The sequence below is a fragment of the Rhodamnia argentea genome, chromosome 6, assembly GCF_020921035.1.
Source record: "Rhodamnia argentea isolate NSW1041297 chromosome 6, ASM2092103v1, whole genome shotgun sequence".
NCBI lineage: Eukaryota > Viridiplantae > Streptophyta > Magnoliopsida > Myrtales > Myrtaceae > Rhodamnia > Rhodamnia argentea.
The window spans coordinates 27475086-27495775 of NC_063155.1; the positions used below are offsets into that span (position 1 = coordinate 27475086).

The 20690-nt window shown below is 40.7% G+C and overlaps 2 protein-coding genes across 5 annotated transcripts; one reads left to right on the forward strand and one right to left on the reverse strand.

Annotated features, from left to right (window-relative positions):
• The first annotated feature begins 437 nt into the window (after nt 1-437).
• On the forward strand, nt 438-2104 carry LOC115757493 (transcription factor MYB62-like). Of its 3 annotated transcripts, none has more exons than XM_048281441.1 (3): nt 438-826; nt 993-1122; nt 1261-2104. In XM_048281441.1, exons 1-3 carry the CDS (start codon nt 670-672, stop codon nt 1946-1948), a joined length of 975 nt encoding a protein of 324 aa, XP_048137398.1. In that variant the 5' UTR covers nt 438-669; the 3' UTR covers nt 1949-2104. The 3 variants fall into 3 exon arrangements, with proteins under 3 accessions (XP_048137398.1, XP_030553597.1, XP_048137399.1); XM_030697737.2 differs by having other exon boundaries at nt 452-826; nt 1324-2104; XM_048281442.1 differs by having other exon boundaries at nt 718-854; nt 898-1122.
• An 8318-nt stretch (nt 2105-10422) lies between these two features.
• On the reverse strand, nt 10423-20297 carry LOC115757478 (glutamine--tRNA ligase, cytoplasmic). 2 transcript variants are annotated; one of them, XM_030697718.2, is made up of 23 exons: nt 19947-20295; nt 19679-19729; nt 19437-19508; nt 19135-19234; nt 18799-18894; nt 18255-18316; nt 18039-18137; nt 17859-17951; nt 17520-17672; nt 17380-17435; nt 15921-16011; nt 15747-15833; nt 14903-15100; nt 14719-14817; nt 13346-13477; nt 13112-13248; nt 12921-13020; nt 12747-12839; nt 12299-12399; nt 12113-12218; nt 11903-11992; nt 11673-11805; nt 10423-10721 (listed from the first exon to the last, which is right to left on the reverse strand). In XM_030697718.2, exons 1-23 carry the CDS (start codon nt 20076-20078, stop codon nt 10627-10629), a joined length of 2376 nt encoding a protein of 791 aa, XP_030553578.1. In that variant the 5' UTR covers nt 20079-20295; the 3' UTR covers nt 10423-10626. The 2 variants fall into 2 exon arrangements, with proteins under 2 accessions (XP_030553578.1, XP_048136448.1); XM_048280491.1 differs by lacking the exon at nt 14719-14817 and having other exon boundaries at nt 19947-20297.
• Nucleotides 20298-20690: the final 393 nt, after the last annotated feature.

A 20690-nucleotide genomic window follows, 5' to 3' on the forward strand; every position in this document is an offset into this window, starting at 1 on the left:
TTTTCATTTGCACTGTTGGATCCACAGCGTGAAGCTGAGAAATTAGTTATACGAGTGTTCTCCGACGGATGTTACGTGGGTCTCACCGGGTCTGATTGTTCGCGTCAAATTGGATATGAATAGTGAATACCGAGGAGAGCGATGACTCTGTGAAATCGCAATGCGGCGAGAGGGTATACGTATGATTCCAAAGGCTCTCTACATTCCCTAGCCCATCAGTAACAATACATTAGTGGCGTGTAACTAAAGCTCTATTGACAAAATTTTTTCTGACTCCACGAAATAATCCCAATCTTTATTACATGCATTTCTAAAGAAAAAAAGTTACCAAAATTACATGAAAAAGATTCACTATTGCTTTCAATGAACACAAGAATAAAGGGGCTGTGCATCGTTTTCCATATTTGCCGCCTCATTGGGGGTAAGAACTTGTTGGCCAAATGCATGTTCTGACCCCAAAGAAAAATTATGTTCCGTATGACTCTGTATATAAAGGCAACGAACATGTGGAAAAAGCTCAAAAAAACAAATGTTTACTTTACTATTCTGAGTCTCCTACTTCTAGATTGGAATCATTAAATTCTTGTTCTCACTTTCGCTTGGTCTATCACTCAAGAGTTCTCCACAGAAAACTTCACAACCGTCCTCTGCTCTCGCACCAACCATTGTATGCCTGGTTTTACCAGGACTAGGAGGATGAGCGTGGCCGGAGAAGAAGAGGCCGACCTGCGAAGAGGGCCATGGACTCGCGAAGAAGACAATTTGCTCATGCACTCGGTCGCATGCCACGGCGAGGGACGCTGGAATCTGTTGGCGAAAAGTGCAGGTAAAACAGAGGAACCAGAGTATGATAGGTTTTTTTTTTTTTGCTCATGCCAGAGTAACAGAGTATGATAGTTCGACAGTCATTTGTGTTGGCAATTAGAATGTCTAATGTTGCAAAGAAGGAAGGTATGGCGTAAAATGGATGAACCTGTTTTTCATGGTTTTAGGATTGAAGAGAACTGGCAAAAGTTGCAGATTGAGGTGGCTGAATTACCTGAGACCCGACATCAAGCGCGGGAATCTCACCCCGCAGGAACAGCTCGTGATACTTGAACTTCACCACAAATGGGGCAACAGGTGAACATTCAATTGAAATTTTTCCTTAATAATTTCGTGACATAGGTTGTAGACGAAAGTCTGTTCTATAATCCTTACCAATCATATGTAACATGTGTCTCTCTATCCGTCTCTTTAAATTGAATGGCTACATGTCAGTGTTCAGGTAATTTCATTGTTCATCACATGTCAAATTCGTTTGATTTTTGGGCGAATTCTCAGGTGGTCGAAAATCGCGCAGTATTTGCCGGGAAGGACTGACAACGAGATCAAGAACTACTGGAGGACCCGGGTGCAGAAGCAAGCGCGGCAGCTCAACATCGAATCCGACAGCGAGAGGTTCCTCGACGCAGTCCGCCATTTCTGGATGCCCCGGCTGCTCCAGAAAATGGAGCAAGCTTCATCCCCCGATCAAACAACAAGGGCTTCTGACATGAGCATGAACTGTTCTGTTTCTGCGTCTCCAGTACATTATCCTTCCTCCACATCCCCACCCAGCAAATTGACCCAGAACTCGAATTCTTCGATGGAAGTCTCGAGTTATCCGATGAGCACCGATGCAGATATCTGTCCGAACTTCCCGAAAACGGAACAGACACCTGAAATTCGTGAAGAATTCTCAGGTGCAGATGTAGTTGGCATTGGCAACAGTACTGTGTACAACCCGATACTTGCCGACGACAGTTACTTCGGGGATGGCGCCTGCTACGACTACGCCGCCATGTCAGCAATGGGCGCTCACAACGGTTGGCTGTCACAGGGCCACGTGGAAGGAAGCAGCTGGGCTGTCGATGACGTGGCGGATGCATATTGGACGGTTGATGACATATGGAAGTTTAGAGACTAATGACAGGGCTGGAGGATAGCCTGGTCATTTACGCTCCATAAACCCAACCCAAGGATCTTTTAAACTGGGGTTTGAATTTTTACTTAAAGATTTCCTTATAAGCTTCTTCTATGACAAACTAGAAGTGGGTTCGATTTTGTAAGCAGATGATGTGAATAATTCTCATCTTGTGAAAATTTATGGCACGGCCTTTTAACACTTATCCAAGCAGTGCCCTAAGATAGGGATCTTGTTACACTTACCTTCGAATTAATGTCAAATCAAAGCATCGTCTCAAAATGGTAGATAACTTTCTTTTTATTGATCAGCCCATAAATGGTAAATGATTGTTCTTATAGTATATAACATTATGTTACGTCTTACCATCTTTTATGCAAATGAATATAACCCTTATCCCGGACACTTTCGTTTCGATAGGGGAAATGAGCATTTTGGGATCCAGATTTCATTCCATATATCACAATCGCCCTTTAAATTTATTCGGCTTTCATTTGACCCCCAACATACTATCATTATCCCCTAAACCCTCCATCTCCATTGTATTTAGGGCAGATTGATAGTGTTACAAATTTAGAGTAGGCAAATTATGCTATTGACATTGTCAAAAGATGGGTCCAGGTTTGGTCAGCAGGCGAACCACATTCTTCTGCGGGTAAGTTAGGGCGCGCATGGTAACACTTCTCTCCGAGAAATCAACTTCCGATCAGAAGTTGATTTCTCTACTTCTTCTCAAAAGTAGAAATTGATTTTTCTACTTCTACTCCGCATTGACTTCTGATCAGAAAAATTCGTTTGATAACGGTTGAAAATTTTTACTTTTGAAACATTATTAACAAAATTTTCGGCGGTGATGGTCGACGGCGGCGGTGGTAGTTGGCGGCGGCGGCGGTGCTCGCCGGGGTGGTCGGCGATGGTCAGGCGGCGGCGACGGCGGGCGATGGTTAGTGGCGGCGGTGGGCGACGACGGCAACAGGTGGCTAGCGGTGGTCGGCGGCCACATCAGCCGTGGTTGGCGGTCGCAGCAACGGTAGTCGACGGAGGCAGGTGTGGTCCAAGAAGTAATTCCGGAACCGAAAAGTTAAAATTTTTTACTTCTCAAAATTGACCAAAAATCCTATTAGAAGTGAAAAATCCTACCATAAGTCAAATTTTTTTACCAAACGGATTTTTACTTCGATCAGATTTTTATCAAACACATTTCTCTATCGGATGGGCTTCCGACATAGAAATGAAATTTCAAAAGTAATTTCATGCGGGCCCTTAGTCTGAGTGAACTTCAATTATTGATCTGCTGACCGGCTGAAATGAGATCAGAGGAAATGTCTTTTCGAGGAAAAGAATCTGAGTTTCCTCAGTTTCAACACCAGTTGAGCTGAGGTGGAGTCACATCGACGGTGGAGACAGGGAATGCTTGGGCCAATGCATGTGTGTTGCTGGAGTGTGCGTCTCATCTTGTGGTGAGAGCACTTAACGCAGAGCCAGGGCTGCACATGTTGCACGAGTCATGAAAGAGATCAATTGAACATGGCATGCCATCCTCTTTTTCCTCTCTCTTTTTTTTTTTTTTTTGTCATTTTGTGGAGTGAAAAGTCGAGTCTACGATAACTTCAGCAGGAAAAAGTGTCGAAAAATTTCTAAACCTATTGTATTAATATTAATTTAGTCCTAAACTTTTTATTAGTGACAATTCAATCCTAAACATTTTGTATTTATGCCAATTGAGTCCTAAAATTTTTGCATTCCTGTCAATTGAGTCGATCCAATGAATTTTGGCCAGAAATCTAACATGGACTTCGGTTGTCCTACGTAACACGACCGGCATTGACATAGATATTTTTTTGATATTTTTAATAATTTTTTTTTTGTTTTTTCTTGCACTTTCTTTTTTCTTTTGATTGGGGGCCGGCCGGGGTTGCCGGCTAACACTTGTCGGCCCCAGGCAAGGGTGCCGCCGCCCTCGCCCAACCCCCATGAGGGCCGCAAAGCCCTTGCTTAGGGTCAATGAGGGCCGCGACACCCTTGCTTGGCCGGATCCGGCGAGGGCATCGTAACCGTTGCCAGCCCCTCACTGTGGCCAACAAATCCCAAATAAAAAAAAAATGAAATATAATAAAAAAGAAGGAAAAAAAATAAAAATAACAAAAATATTAAAAACATTAAATGATATTAAGAAAAATATATACGGCAATAAAGACGGTGCCACGTAAGATCACCGACGTTCACGTCGCCGATTTCCGACTAAAATTGATCGGATTGACTCAATTGGTAAGAATGCAAAAAGTTTAGCACTCAATTAGCACAAATACAAAAAGATTTAGGACTATGAAAGGTTTAAGGCTGATTTGACGCCATTGAAATAGGTGTAGGATTTTTTTTACACTTTTACCACCTGAGCTAGCCAAACCTTAAAAAATAGAGTTAATCACAAAAATCGGCGACCATAAGGATTTGACAGGTATCAACCCAACCTGTCTTAGGTGAGCGAAGCCACGACATGAGACCCTTAAGCAGCTGCACGAGGCGGCGACCATTTCAGACTAAGCCTTTCTTACGACTTCTTAAGTTCCATAAGAACGACATCAGAGGGAGCCACCGTTATCCACGAGTCAGATCGAGGGCGTGGTGTTGAAGATTGAGACCATAATTTCAAATTTCATCACCAATCATAAGTTACATCTAGGTAGCTTGTACTTGACATATTGATGCGTCCGATCTACAGTATGCGACAAAATAGCTTTGGACAACTACTTTTCTAAGGAGATAAACACTAAACGAAAGGTCTACATCATGACCCTTTTGTCCCAATCAAAGAGTTTCCCCCCTTCGTAATGAAGCTGAACTTTGCGTGTTTGCGTACGTACGCTCCTCCTCTCGTTTTGGCTGTCATTCACTTCCCCCCGTGATGAGCAGAACGACCCCCACTCGACCTGAATGCTGAGGATTTCATGATAGAGCGCAACTGAGAAAGTTCACAGCAATCAAGAACGTCCACATCCAAAAGGACGCAGAACTCCTCTTCTGGTTCTGAGCGTCTAATCATGTGCGCCTGACTGCAGCCCAGGATAATAGTCGAGGTTGGACAATATCACAAGCGACTAATAGCGACGATCAAGCAAAAATTACAACCCAACGACCATCGTAATCAAAACCATACCGTTGATTCCAGCTCGAAGTTAGTTTCAATTGGTCCGAAACCCGACCCGTAATTACGTCGAAAGTAAACTCGGACAGTACTAGGCAAGTCTAAATTGGACTATTGCCAATGATATTGGGGAGTGATGCGGAAGGAGATATTAGTTTATCACCAAGTCTAAGTCGAAGTCCGTGTTGAATGGGTTATAAATATGTCACTTCAAACAATGGATCATAATGGATTTTAAATTTAAAGCCTAAAAGCATATTGATTTTAGTGGGTTGGTTATAAACCACTTTCAACTCACTTCATAAAAAGGTTAGGCTTAGCTCGCTTTGGTTCTTCTTCACCAGTCTCTTCCCTCTCTCTCTTTGATTTCGTGACTTGTGACATTCTTTGTTCGTTTGCTCGGCTTCCGCCATCATTAGAATTTTTTCAACCTCTGACTCAAAACTCCATACTATTGTGACAAATTACAGTTTTGAGGAAGCCCAAACTTATACCACCATCTTCACGCTCCCGTCCTAACCCGAACCCCGACCTCCCTTACTATCTTAACGAGTTGGTACATGGAGGAGCCCATTCCTCAAAGGCAACAATTTGAGAAGAGAAGTTCTTAGTAATGGATTCATGGTTAGGTCGATTTAGTTCGGGGTTGAATTGGGTATGGGTCACTGAATTTGCATTAGATATAAATGGGTCAAAAAGGGTTAATGTGTTAATTTGGATAGAACCATTTTCGATCCGACTCGACCCACCCTGTTTAACGGGTCTACTACTAAGAAAGACTTAGTCTTGCATGTGCACGCGCACATATATTCTCTGTTGTGAAGTTTGGTCTATGGTGCATGGGGAGTACGCTAAATATGTGCGAAAACTCGCGAGGGACTTAAAGAGATACGAGAGCTGTCATCAACGTTGGGAATCCGAGAGAATTCCTATCTCGTGATTAATTCTTGTGCGTTCGGGTTTAATCTAGGGTTGGAAAATCCTTACGAGCGGGTATAATCGAGCGATTACCGCCTTGCCGACATCTTCCGGTGAAGTAAGCATGCCACCAATCCACGTACATCCGTCATGCTCAGATTTTTATGCTGCAAAGTAAGCCAGTGCCTTCGTTCACGCATCCGCGTCAGTCAGGACACATCTCATTCGGAACTGGACGTCGAACGTCATCCGAACATACATGATATTGCGATGGAATAATCGTGCTCGGGCACAGTCATAAAGATGTTCCAATTCCCCTTCCTTTTTTGTTTGCGTGGCTTGATTTTCGGAAGGAAATGGAAAGGTCGGCATCCGCGTGACGGAGGCACAAATTCAAAGGTAGATTGTTCCAGTTGAAAATTCACACATGCCGCAGTTGACAAAAAGAACAAACAAGAGCCCAACACCAACAAAAGAAAGAAAAGAAGGAAAGAAGGAGGAGAACAAACAGAGAGCTCCAGGTACTTTCTTCCAGAAGTGAGAGAGAGAGAGAGAAAGGAGAGTAGAACATGGAGTCGTGGCACGAGAATCGAACCATGACAAACGAGCAAGAAGAATCGCCAAGGTTCTTTTGCAGGAGCAATATGTCAGACTTCTTGAAGCTTTGATCTGTTATCACGAAAGAACGTAAGAATGAGGAGATGATTCTTTGGATATCAACTTGGGAGATGGAAAAATCTCCATCAAGGGGTGAAATTTACATCATATATTTGCCCCTCTTAAGAGGAGGACGCATCAACAAATTAACCCGACCACTGTATCTTCCTTAAAACACTTCAGAAACCAGAGATTCTTCTTGCCAGTAGGAAAACACATCAAAGTTGATGGGAACAAGAACAACGTTGGGATGCTTCTCTAGAACAACACATGGCAAAAGATGGCGAAGCCTGATCATCGAAAGGTGCTCACTCCACTATTACGACAACGATGGTCTCTTTTTTTAAGTTGGTGTGCACCCAAGTCAGATCAATCAATTAGCTGAAGTGACTGAATTATACATGAGTTGGTATTTAGAAGCATGAAGGCAAGTCTCAGTCATGTTTCTCATCACCATCTTTTTCAAAATTTTCAATCAAATTAAAAGCGCTCTTTTCTCTCTCTCTCTCTCTCTCTCTCTCTCTCTCTCTCTCTATCAAAGATATTGGCGTGAAGAAACTGGACTCTCTTTTTACTTTTCAAGAAACAGATTATTGGTGTTTTTTTCTTCTGGGTGCTTTGAGCGCCGGGGAGTTCAGGGCTAGGTTTGGACGACAGCGATATGTTCAAAATGATGATCTCAAGGGTCATTTCCTATGGCGAGAGGAAGGCGAGCATCATGAACGTCTGAGACGGCTCTTAGGTTTTCTCGGTGACGTATAGAGAAGAGAGGAGGAGGAAGAATGGTTATTTTGAGAGGGGTGAGAATAAAAGAGAGATTGTGTAAAAATTATCTGAACCGAAAATCTAATTGAAAAGAAATGCATGAATTTTTCAGTTTGACTCGGTTACACCCTGGAGGATATTGAATATGACTTAGATAATTTCGGCGAAATCTCAGGTTATCATATAAAAGATTATGTAATTCACGACAATATTTGTTCATGTGATACACATTCTTTCAAAGAGATTGTATTCGATCCTTTAAATGATATTTTTACGGGCCACTCTTTTTCCACTCCTCTTTTGGCTAAACACTCCCCTTTTACAATACTTTGACCATATTACCCCTTGCGTGGCCTCCCATTTAGCATGCTTCAATATTCAGAGTGACTGTCCCTTTTTTTTTTTTTTTTTGAATCTTTTCTTAAGGTCCTACTCTCCTTACGTATGCTTTTGACGTCCAACTTACAAAATCGAGAATAATTCAAGGCAAAGCATAACCTATTCTTCCAGCAAAACCACAGATGGCTTGTCGTGCGGTGATAAGCCGGCTAAACTATCCAGTGACAATAAAGGTGAGGTGGCCACGACACTACACATCAGTAACAGCGGCAACTCAGCTTTAAACCGCGAATTGTATTGACTTGGCACGCTTATGGCTAGATTGAAAATAATCCATGAAACCAAAACAGACAAGGTGAGAGAGCTAAAATCTAAACAGATGAACAACTCAATAAATCAAAAGGAATAGAAACAACTTGGCAATGGCTTTTGTGGATTGAAGACAATGATAAAAAGTATCTAGGTGGGTGCTTTCTAGTCGTGTCTCTTGTTCGTGTGCCCAGAATTTATTTTCTAATCGATAATTTGCAATCTCGGCAAACTCTCTCTGTCGCCCTCGTTTACATCCCCGATTTCCAATCTCTAAGCATATTTTATGTGGCCCTTCCCTTGCTAAAAAAATCTGAAAAATGGTCTTCCGTACCACGCAACTACAATCTTGCATTCCTCAATTATACTCCCCATTCCCTTTTTGGGTGGAAAAATCAAACGCGCGTTCGCCTGCACAATGATTAGGTTCCACCCACCAAGCTCAAATTCATCCCCCTCTTCTTCCTAAGCATTACCACCACACCAAAAAGAGAAAACCTTTAACCAGCTCTTGATTGACAATACTATACCAAACAACGTTGTTGTTTGTCGAAATCAAAGGTGTGGAAAGAAGAGGCTCGCCTGCAAGAGAGAGCACAGAAAGAAGTGAGTAGAAGAAAGATTGTAGGACCACAAAGAAAGAAAGAAAACATAAAGAGGGGAACCACTTTATTTACTTTACTAGAGTTTTTTTTATTTTATTCGAATACTAGAGTTTAATTGAAACATGCTAAATAGTGGGCCATAAAAAGGGTAATATGATCAAAACACTTGTGAAAATGAGTGTTCAAGTCAAGTGAGGAGTGGAAAAAGCACGATCCTATTTTTACCACCCTTTCTCAAAACAGCTCGTGTAAAAAACTTGTTATATGGACAATAAATTAGTTTGCGCACGGACAATATGATTGGCAAGTGGTAGGTGGGAGCGTAAATACAGCTTTCGACTCCTCGAAGAATCATCTATTGCGTGGAGGACATGGCCGATGGGGTCCGATCCGGGTGGGTATCTGCTGTCCAGGACAAAGCTTGTTTATGAAACAAAATAGGAACTTATTCGAGCATTCCAATTCCAGCAACCATTCGTTTTGCTTTCTTGGTTTAGACCTTCACAAGTTCGAGGGAATCTCCAATTCACAAAACTTGGTTGTGTGAAAGAATGAGATATAGCTCTTCGTTTCCATTGGACTCCTCCCTCACCTTCTGAATCTTCAAAGCAATTTTAATTCTTACTTTTCAAGTCGATTCACTGTCAATTCGCCTATTCTATGCGTGGAATGTTGTTGAGTCAAATGTAATAATCTCTCCAATCAATGTCCAGCAAGGGTGCAGAGGTCCTCGCCCGTGATTGCCTCGGTTAGACCAAGCGCGAGTTACTGACCTTCACCTGCGGCTGAATATGATCAGTCGGCCACCCCGCCAGCCCAGAGTTGTGAAATTAAAAATATTCTGAAAGTTTTCAAAAAAGTATCGTCGTTTAGCACGGCCGGTGTCCATTCAGCGATTTTCAACCAAAATTGAATGAACTACATTAGCAAATTATCAGAGGATTTCGAACTCAATTCATATAATTGAAAGGTTTATAACCCCATTAACACAAATGCAATAGATGTAAGACATTTTTTATACTTTTTTTTCTGAAACAATATACCATCCGTTAGCATCTACATAAGGTTTCACATGGAAAACAATACCGAGCTGAATCCACGACATTTAAGCCTTTCACGTGGACCATGCAATTGAAAGGCTCAACATGCCCGAGCCCTACCCCTTTCCGTAGTGATTCATACAGGGTGTTCACCGAAACAAGGAGTAAATGAGCACGACAAATTTCTCCTCACTCTCTAGGACATTACATCAGAATCAGATCGAATAAGGCGAGATTTATGAGGCCAAAAGCAGGAATTTCCGGTAGGAGTCTCAGAGAGAAAGGTGGGATAATTATAAGTTGGCTAGAGTGATTCTTTGAACTTTCTGGGAATTACTTCTGTTGAGTTGAAGAGGCTGTGCCGGTGATGGTAACTAACAATCTTGGGGGCAGCAGCGATCTTCGCAGTCTCACAAAGGTGATGCCCGGCTGAGCAGGTGGAGAAGGGGTGGTGGTGAAGGGGAGCGTGCCTCGGAGGGAGCCATGACAATGCTGGAAGGTTAGAGGTAGTGGAGCTAACACAAGAAATGATCGCTGTGGAAGAAGGTAAAGTATTAAAGAAGTGGAGGACACCAAAAACTAACTAATTGAAGAGGGAAAGGAGTATTCCATTTTACATGATATTCATGACAATCGCACGTAGCACTAAACTTCCCCAACTGTTTTGCTTGCTATAAGCAAAGCAGCAGACACCAGAACTTTCATCTGAAGACAACAGATTTCCATCAAAAAATGAACAAAATAGGTACATCATATGATTAATTCAAAGATATACATGGTAGTCCTGTGGGAAATGATTGATACACTCTGGTTAATAATTGGTGCAACTGTTTATACATCTGTAAAGTATTCAGACCTGTGCATCTCGTGGCCTCGCTAGAGTCCTATCCTATCAATGACGACCTACTTTCCACCTTTACCATAGCTATCTCGCAGTGTAACCGTCCGGTTGAAGACAAGTTTCTCAGATGTAGAGTCCCTGTCAACCACGAAATACCCTGCAATTGCAGATTGTCAAAACAATGATGATCAGACAATATATGAATAGAGTTTCAGCCCTATTGAACAAGGTACACATCCTCCAAAGGTATATGGGCAGAACATTATGCCAATAGAATGTAAATACCTTAACATAGCTTTTAGATGGATGCCGTGCGGATGTCAGACTAATCACGAAAAGACAGGAAGTTTCATCTTTTCTGGCAGAATCTAACCTCTGTACTAGATCACTCATAGGGAACCGCGCACCAATTCATAAATAAGTACTTCATGATTGTTTTTCGTTATAGAAGCAATTCAAAGATTTTTTCTTGCCTAATGCTTCTCTGATTAAACTATTCAGAAGTCCATCGTCTATGCAACAGCTGTCTGAGTGGATGTAAAGCGCAAAAAAGAAACAACCTTTCCAAGAAATTCAAGACAGACTTAAAGAGGAAGACCTAAAGAGGATCCTACCAAAATGGCAGAAAAAAACGATGCCGCTGAAGGCGAGTTTAACAGAAGCCAGCACAGAGGACAAAATCTAATTAACTCGTGGCCCCACTTTGCTAGATGAGGAAGAGATTTAATGACAGAAAGATACATTGGCTCTTGGTAAGCTGGATTGTGGCTCTTGATCCATCATGAAGCTACTCAACATACCATTTTAGGGATCTCCACATATCCTAAAAACTTGCAAATGCTCTATCAGGAACTAACCAATCACTAGAAGCAACACACACACACACACATATATGAGTTTCCACTCACCAAAGCTGTGCTGTTTTTTAAAGGAAACTTACGAAGAATAGTTGAAATAGATAATCATATGCATGGATTGCGATAGAGATTACAGTATCTCCTCAGAAAAGCACTATTCCCAGCTTCAAATGCATAATTCACATCCTTCAATGATGTCAAATAGTCCATATGCCAGTATATTAATGCCACTAATAAGTCCCAGTACATACCGAGCCTTTCAAATTGAAATCTATCTCCCACTTTAGCTTCTCCAAGTGACGGTACAGCATATGCACAAGGGACCACAACTTTTGAATGTGGGTTGACATCACTGAGCCAATCATTACCAAGCTCAGCCGGACTCTAATTCAGCAACAAATTCCACCAAGTATTAATTATTCACATAAAACAGATAATGCCAGAAGAAGAATAAACAAAATTTCCGAGACTAAATTCCAACCTCTGACAAAAATAGCTTGTCAAATAATCTGACTTCCACCTGAAGTGGGTCAACACCATGGGACGATTCAGCAACCCAGTGAAGCACCCCCTTAAGATACAATTTGGGGGAAAAAACATAGAATAAGAGTCAGCACTACAAGTACCAACAATAACCATTTTCCTTCAAAGCAATTTAAAACAGGGAATGAACAACGTTAAACATATCAACCTTAGGTTTTGTTTTCTTGGAGGGATCATATTCAGCGTGAATCTCAACAACAGTTTCCTTGTCATCAGCTAGGATAACATTGGTGCACTTTATGGGGAATGCATACCTACCATCGCAAAAAAGTTTTGAGCATCAAGCATGCATTTGATAAAGGTGAAACCTCAAAGGAAAAAATCTAGTGAATACCTTAGCATCACTGTTTTACCAGGAGCAAGACCATAGTAATCTTTTGAATCCTTCATCCGAAAATCTGACCGTTCTATGTACACCGTCTTCGAAAAGGGGACCTAGTGAAAATGTTAAAACAGCAAATTCACTTCACAATCCATCTGAAAGCAATTTTAGCAAAATTATGGATGTGCATAAATAGCAAACAGTTCAAGTTCAAATGTCCAAAAGAAGTACTAAAGACCTGACTGAAATAATTCTCGAGTGATCACACAACATAAGTTAGACCAGAGCATCCAGGCATATTTTACGTCATCGAACCTATGGCTGCACTTAATGTCAATTACAAATTCCCTCATAGTTTTTTTTGGTCAAAAAATTCCCTCATAGTTGACATGTAAAAAAGTTCGGATTTTATAAATGACATGTATAAAAGCATCTGTGCCTCGTATGGTGTGGCCATTACCTGGTAGATGGCAGACGTATCTGTTTGAGCATCAGGCCATTTCTTTGCTTCAAGATCCATCACGCTGCCAGCATCTAAGTTGGTAATAACAACCTTAATAAAAAAAACAATAATCAGTTAATGAAACAGCAAAAACAATTATTGATCCACATAAAGAACAGATCCAGCACACACCTTAAGTGGATATAGAACAACCATGGTTCGAGGCGCTGTTTTGTTCAGTTCTTCTCTAATGTGATACTCTAGGCGATCCAACCGAATCGTGCTACCATCACTGGTGAGAAAACAGAAACTTTAAAGTAAGAGACAAACAATTTGATATTCTTTTATGTTGTTCATGTGGGCTCCATATTAACAAACTCAACCTTCTAGTGATTCCGATTCCTCGAACAAAAGCATTGATGGAAGTTGAAGTTACACCTCTTCTTCTCAAACCAGCTAGGGTCATCAAACGTGGGTCATCCCACCCATCAACAAATTTCTTGGTCACTAAATAGTTTAACTGCAACGCAACAAGGACACATTTCATAACACATGGAAAAGGGATCAACAACTTTACTTTAATCAAGAATTACCCAAGGTTCAAATTTCTGCCTCACCTTCCGCTTTGACATTACAGTATTAGTGACATTGAGCCGTGAGTACTCCCATACATAAGGTTGGTATAGGTCTAGAGCATGCAATAGCCAGTAGTAGGAAGCACGCCGCGTCTCAAATTCAAGAGTACAGAGCTGTTGACAACACAAGCAGAAGACAAGAAAAATTAACAGGCACAAAGCCCAGAAGGAAAGACGAGCCTAGACGACCAAAGACCACATTAGTGAAGGAAAACCATTCACATATCCTTACTGCTTTCAGCATCATGAAAATGCGCTATCTGCCCAAGTCTAGAAACCAGCATACAAATATAACAAGCATGAATAAAACTACAAAGGATATATTTCTCATAAGACAAACTAATGATTGTCCAAAACCATCAAATTGAAAATGTATATCTCCAAGGCTAACATGGATAGGTCTACCTACTTCAAGAACATCTGGAAGATGCTATTTTTAAACAAGCAAAAATGGTTTACTCCCTTAATAAAAATGATACTGACAGATTTAAGTCATTGAATGAAAAGCCTCAGAGTTGAGCCATCAATCAAGAAAGATCCCACTTTCCCTTAATAAAAATGATATTCCACCTTATCTCAAACCTGAATATAGACAAAATCCATAGCTTTAGCCTAAAACATAATGACAAAAATCCAATTTAACTATCTTGACTCTACAGGCCCGTTCCTCATTTCGCTCATAATCATACCCAATTAGAATAGTCTGTGCTATTAAAATATCTGCGCATAGTTGTTCATTAATTAGCTGAAAATAAACACAAAAAAAATCTAATGTGCCACAAAATCCAGAACCTCATACCATATACCATAGTTCATTTGCTTATGACTTCTAATGCTGCCTTAAATATGCATGAGCCCACATCATCAACTTATTTGTTATTCACCTGAAATCCTTCATTTTATTTAAGCAGGGCACAGGAGGTTTTCATCAATCCATATAAGGCACTTCATTATCATCAGATAGAGGAGCAAAGGAAATACTACATAATGAAAGTGCCTCTAACCAAAGCCTCGGCTTCATATCAACTAGCAAACTTAGGACTCTCTCTTTATGGTTTCCCATCCTTAAGTTCCTATCTCGTTAGTTTATTGGACATAAGGAAAAGTAAGCACATGCATCACTACCTCAAAATCCTCAACACCGAAACTAATTGCTGACGTTTACACTTAGAATGACGCCAAAGTTGCCCTTCGCCATCCTAACTCCACATGGAGGTCTATCCACAAGACTTAAGGCTCTATTATTCTCTTATCGACCGTAGTACCAATATTTGTTCAGGAACCATCCAGCAAATGAGAAAACCATAGAATTGAAGCACGAGATACAATAAAAAAGAAACAAGAACGAGACATACCGAATGGGTGATATTTTCAAGGGAATCAACAATGCAATGAGCGTAATCATAGCTTGGATAGACACACCATTTATCTCCAGCATGAGGATGAGGAGTAAACTACAGATAATAAAACCAAAATGTGAATCACCATGTACTAACATAAGAGCAAGCTATTAAAGAAATATTAGGTAAAAAGGCATACCTTTATACGATATGCAATGAGATCATACATATTATAGTTATCACTCTGCATATCCTGCTTCATTCTAAGCGTTGCTTTTCCTTCCTCAATCAGACCCCTTCTCATATCCTCAAAGAGTTTCAATGACTCCGCAACCGGTCTGTCCCTCCATGGACTATTCATCTTCTTTTCCCTATACTCCTTTATTTCATCCGGTGTCTACCGATATAATTTCAAGCATTGAAAGAAAATGAGATTAAATCAAGAATGGATAAAGCACAATGAGAAGTGCTCAACATCAGAGAATTCTCCAACATGATATACGCACTGCAAGATAGAGAAAACATCTTTGTAGTAAAAAAGGTTAGTGACTGTGGCATAAAATCAAGAAGTGTGACTGTCACACAAAATTAACAATTGCTAGTATGAGTACATCCACGTGGCAAAATATGTAACTTGCCTGCTTCCAAAGGCTATGTTAGACTAAGGATTGAGCATACATTTGCAAGACAATATAACTAAAATGCAGGGAAAAGCATATGCAGGGCAACTTATTCACATAGCTGCAATAGAGATAGAACCTCCAAAGATTTCTTCCCAAGCATCCTATTCTACTAGGGCTCAGCCTAAAGCAGCGATAATTTTAGTTGGGAGGAAGAATGCATAACAAAGTGAAATGAGTACACTAGTAATTACCTTAGCCATAACCAATACACAGCTATAGGAGCCATGTCATTACTTTCTGGTAAGTATTTGACACTCATTGCACACGGTTTCACACTTAGTGAGGGGGAAAATAGAATCAATTTTACCCAGAGCAGCGAGAAGATTTTACAATTAGCCAAATGGAAATCAAACAGCTCACCTGATGATCAACATAAGCATGACCCCTTTTTATAAGCTCCACCGCCAGATCATACAACTCTTGGAAGTAATCACTGGCATAAGTGATCTACCAAAATACAAGTTCTATCAGATTTTTCTCCCAGTAAAAAGGCTCGAAGCATAAACCAAGTCAGTGAATGCAGAAAATTTTCACCTTGAAAGGTTTCCAACCCATCCAATCAACAATTTCTTTGATATGATCAATGTACTCTTTCTTTTCAGCTTCTGGATTTGTGTCATCAAACCTACAAGCCATAACAACATAAATGATGGCTAACGAACAGCAAAACCTTTTCAGCATAATCCATAACAGAGTCCAGGGGAAAATCAAACCAGAACACCAGCACAACCGCTAGTAGCCATCAATATGCATCTTAAAGTTACAGTTTAAAGAATTCACGGAGCATAAATAGACAGCTAGAACATTACTGGACAACTGAAAGGCAGTATGGACCCTTCCCTTCCTATTGGAAGCCACAGTGTACAAGGTGGGCCATGTAGAAAGCAGAACATCGATGCCCTAAGATTCACAAAGAGTTCTCCTCGTGTCTCTTTTAGGATAACACTAAGTGCACATTTCAAACGTTAGATGTTATTTCCTTTCTAGTTACTTCTTTTTCTTCGCGTGTTTTAACACTAAAGTCCTTTCTCCTCTCCAAGAGGACCGTCTTCAATCTCCAAAAGAATTTCGCTTACATTAGATAAGAGTTGAGAACACTGGGACAAGCAAAGGCTATAACTTCTTGAGCCCACATGAACTTTTAAGTCAGAGAAATTAACTGGTACACCTCCAGTTAGAGTCTCCAAAGCATCAAAAGGATTTCACTTACAGACTTACAGTATATCGAGTAGAGAAGATTGGGGGAAGCAAAGGCTATTGACTTCTCGAGCCCAAAGAGAAAAAAATCTAAGTCTGAGAAGTTAGTTAGGTACACCTCCAGTTCAAGTCCCCAACTCATTAAAACTTAAATTAAGAATTTAGTTTCCTCAAGCGGCTAAGAATGGCTTTCACTATTTTGGAGCTAGAACACTCAATTATCATCAAAAGCAGACACATCTAGACTAGCATAAGGTAGAAAAACACGACCATTCTACACCAAAACCTAATTTAAACTTACTTTTTTAGCTGTTAGCCTGCCTCCCTTAAGTCCTAAGAAGAAAGTTTTGGATAGAGAATTATAATAATCACAATCTAAGCATATCTACACTCACTCCACCAGGCAATAAGACTTGACAATCCAAGGAATTAGAACTGCAGGAATAGTTGAACACTAAGCAAACAAAGCTCCCCAAAAGTTGCTCAAGGAGGTTATCCTCATTAAAATGTTCAACAATTTATAACAATCTTACATTTAGTTCATTGAAAATGGACGTCTATTTAAAAGAATATCCACCATTTTCACTGTTAAAGCCTGCTAAGCTAATTTGCGGAGTATTGAAAGAACATGTATAAAGCAGCCAATGCTTAGACTGAACTACTTGTTATTTGTCATTCAACGGTCTGGAAAATGAAATAACTTTCATACGTCAGGTATTTTAAAAATTTAATTCACATGGACTGTCCCAATTTATGCGCTCGCGCTCGCACGCACACTACATATATGTTCCCTTACCTCAAATAGCAGCACCCAGATCTCTCTTTAGCCAGACCAAAGCTAACAAACATGGCCTGTAGTCATCAAGATCACAACTGGCAGCCATAAGCAAAACAAATAGGGAACACAAGTATGATTCAACAATAGCTCAGTTTTACCTTTGCATGACCAATATGCAGATACCCATTTGGTTCAGGAGGAAATCGAGTGAAAACTTTTCCGCCTGTTACTGTTAAGTGCTTATTAAGCATTTCCTTTGAATTGCAACACCTCAACACACGATCATCACTGAAAAATATCTCAGTATGCACCTGGTAATTGGAGGCATACAACGTATTAAGTGATGTTTGTCTGTTCAGACTATATAAAAGAATGGAAAATCAATTAAGAAAATGCTTGCTCATGATTTAATTGCAGAGCAAGATTCCAAATATGCCCAGAACTCAAAATAAGTCTATTGAGAGAAAGGTACATAGAGTGAAAAGGCAACATCTTACCTTGAAATTATCCTCTGGCTGTGGAAAATCCTTAAATGGATTAAGTTCTTCTTCAGAGGGCTGTGGTGCAGCAACCACTGCAACTTTCTTCTCCTACAAATCAACACCAGAGAGACAATGAAAATAATGACCTCTTACTTAAAAACGAAAAGCAAACTCTACATCCTGGTGTAAGCCCACCTCAACTTTCACAGGCTTTTCCTTCTTCTTTGCAGGCTTTTCATCATCTGCAGCAGTCCTTTCACCCAGCAACGCAAGCATTTTTTTATCTATGATTTGCTATAAGAAGACATGGGTACATCGAGAATATTAAAAAAAAGTTAAGAAGAGAAAAAAAGGGGAAAAGAATACATCATAAGTATGAACAATTAGGAAATCCGAAATTTAAGATGGCACCTTAACACTCTTTTGGTCAGCCCATGGCAGCTTTTTTCGAACATGTCCAAATAATTCACCCACTAAACACAAAGGGGAAACTATTAGATACTGTAATCCAATAAGTGTGTTTTCTTTCCATGATAAGTAACTGAAATGGGCAACACTACACATAAAAAAGGACAGGCCACAAAATATACTACGTGTGAAACAGCACAAGAGGTTAGTTAATATGCTGAATAGTGCGACAAGAATAATCCCAGCATTTGAATTCCCTATAAATTTTACTAGCTAATAGGACCTATAAAGCCATCCATCAATTCCTATTTAAGGGAGACCCCATCCCCGGAGAGGAAGCTGACAATTAAGGACCTTTCTGCAACAACACTTAAATATTTGATGCTTCAGGACTAAAAAATGCTTGTGAAGGGGGGAAAAAAGCACACCAGATACTTCAGGACAATGATTTACAACAAGAAATCAGAATGTCCAAATCAAAGTGCTGAGTCATCAAAGACTGATAGAATTCAGCCTTTTGATTAGAGTAGAATTAATCATCTCTTACCATTTGTTCGATAACGCTGTTCCAAGATTGAGCTCGCTCGCTCTTCAAAAATTTCACTAACAGTATGTTCAATATCTTCCTCGGACACCTCCACTCCTGCTTGCACAAAAATCAGCAATATGATGAAACAATGCACGAGGAACCATCACAAAGGGTAAAATTGTTTTACACCAAAAACAAGCATAATAATGTGATGGCGGCGTATCGTTTTGCAGCCTGAATGAAACTGCCCAAAACACGCAGACACCACAAGATGCGTGCCTAAACAGCACATGAATAAATTAAAAATCCTAATATTCAATTGGATTTCGTAACGGATAGCAGTGCTTTGCATACCGACACCACATGCTTCTTCAAACTCGTGAAGCTTAAAGCTCTCTGAACCAGTGTGGGAGAAAAATGAAAATGCAGCATCTAGCTGAGCTGTCGTTTTAATCTGCATACAATCAAGCAACACGAACAAGAGGTAAAATTATTTATCCGACATCTTGCCAAGTTCACAATTAATATATCTAACATCTAGCGAATTAACCATAGTTGAGAAATGAGTAAAATCTGATAGAGCCAAAAAAGTTGAAATAAGAACCCACAAAAGATATAACAACAGTCCACCACAAAGTTTTTTATTTTATCCTCACCTTTGATGACACGATGTACTCGAGCAATGTGGGACGGTGCACGAGAGCATTGGCCGGGTACTTCGTAGCAACCTGCAACATATCCATCACAGAGGAAAACAACAATTAAGCTCATTAACCACTTCCCACCCGCTATACACCAGAATCAACTCATTTGCGATAGCATTCTCTCAAACAAATGCATCATTTCCATAAATTGTTCCCCGATTGTCACAAGCAGAATCAATGAAATTCAAACTCACCGAGTAGAGAAGATTCCCGATGCTCTTCTCGCATCCATCCGTCACAGAAGCCTTAACGCCAAAAAAAAGAAAAGAAAAGGGAGGACAACAACAAAAGATCAGCGAATCGATCAATTCACAGCCAATTTTCACAACATCACGAACTCGCGAATCGTTTTCAGCCACCCGCCTACTCATGCATCCCCGATTTCTCATCATGCAAACAGGAATGAAAGCAGCGCAAGCTCACTCAACCAAACCACGACGAGGTTCGAGCTCATCGCCGTACCTCGTGAATCACGGCCGTCAAATTCGCGGTGACCTTGTTGTTGGCGACGGTGTTCTTGGCAGTGCGCTCGTCGAGGCCGATCTTCAGGAAAAGCTCCAGCGCCCTGTCTCTGGACTCGTCCTCCTTCACCATGTTGGCGACCTCCAAACGACAGCAGCCGATCCGAGCTCCGGCTTTTTTCTCTTCACCGGCGAAGTTATTCTCCGTCCGGCGAAGGCTTATAGACGGAGGAGACTGAGACGAAGCTGCGAAGGAGTACGCGATAAGCCCTCCGAAAAACCTAGCAAAAATCAGGAGGGTAGGAAGAAATTAGAGAGAATCCGGAGGGGCGATTTTGGGAAGTTAGATAAATAAATAAGAATCGGTCAGCTGTTGCTCGTTCTTCCAAAAGCCCCGTGGGCCTCAAGCAAAACGCGAAAACGGTATCCGAATCCATTGATTTTGAACCGTGACCCGCACGCACCGCGCTGGGGTCGAGCTCTAAATCGAGACGAATACCAAAATTACTTCGACCCCCAAAAAAAAAAAAAAAATTAATACCGAACAACGATAATGAATTCCTCTTTTGCAATCAGGATAACAAAATCTTAATTTCAATCCCAGAAATTTTACGGTGATGGGCTTTGATCACGGTCCGAGGGGACTGATTAGGCATCACATCGGCACAGCCGAAAAAGTGAAAACACGAAGAAGTCCGAAAACATAAAAATCGAAAATATTGAAAAGGAGGAACCGCAACCTTTT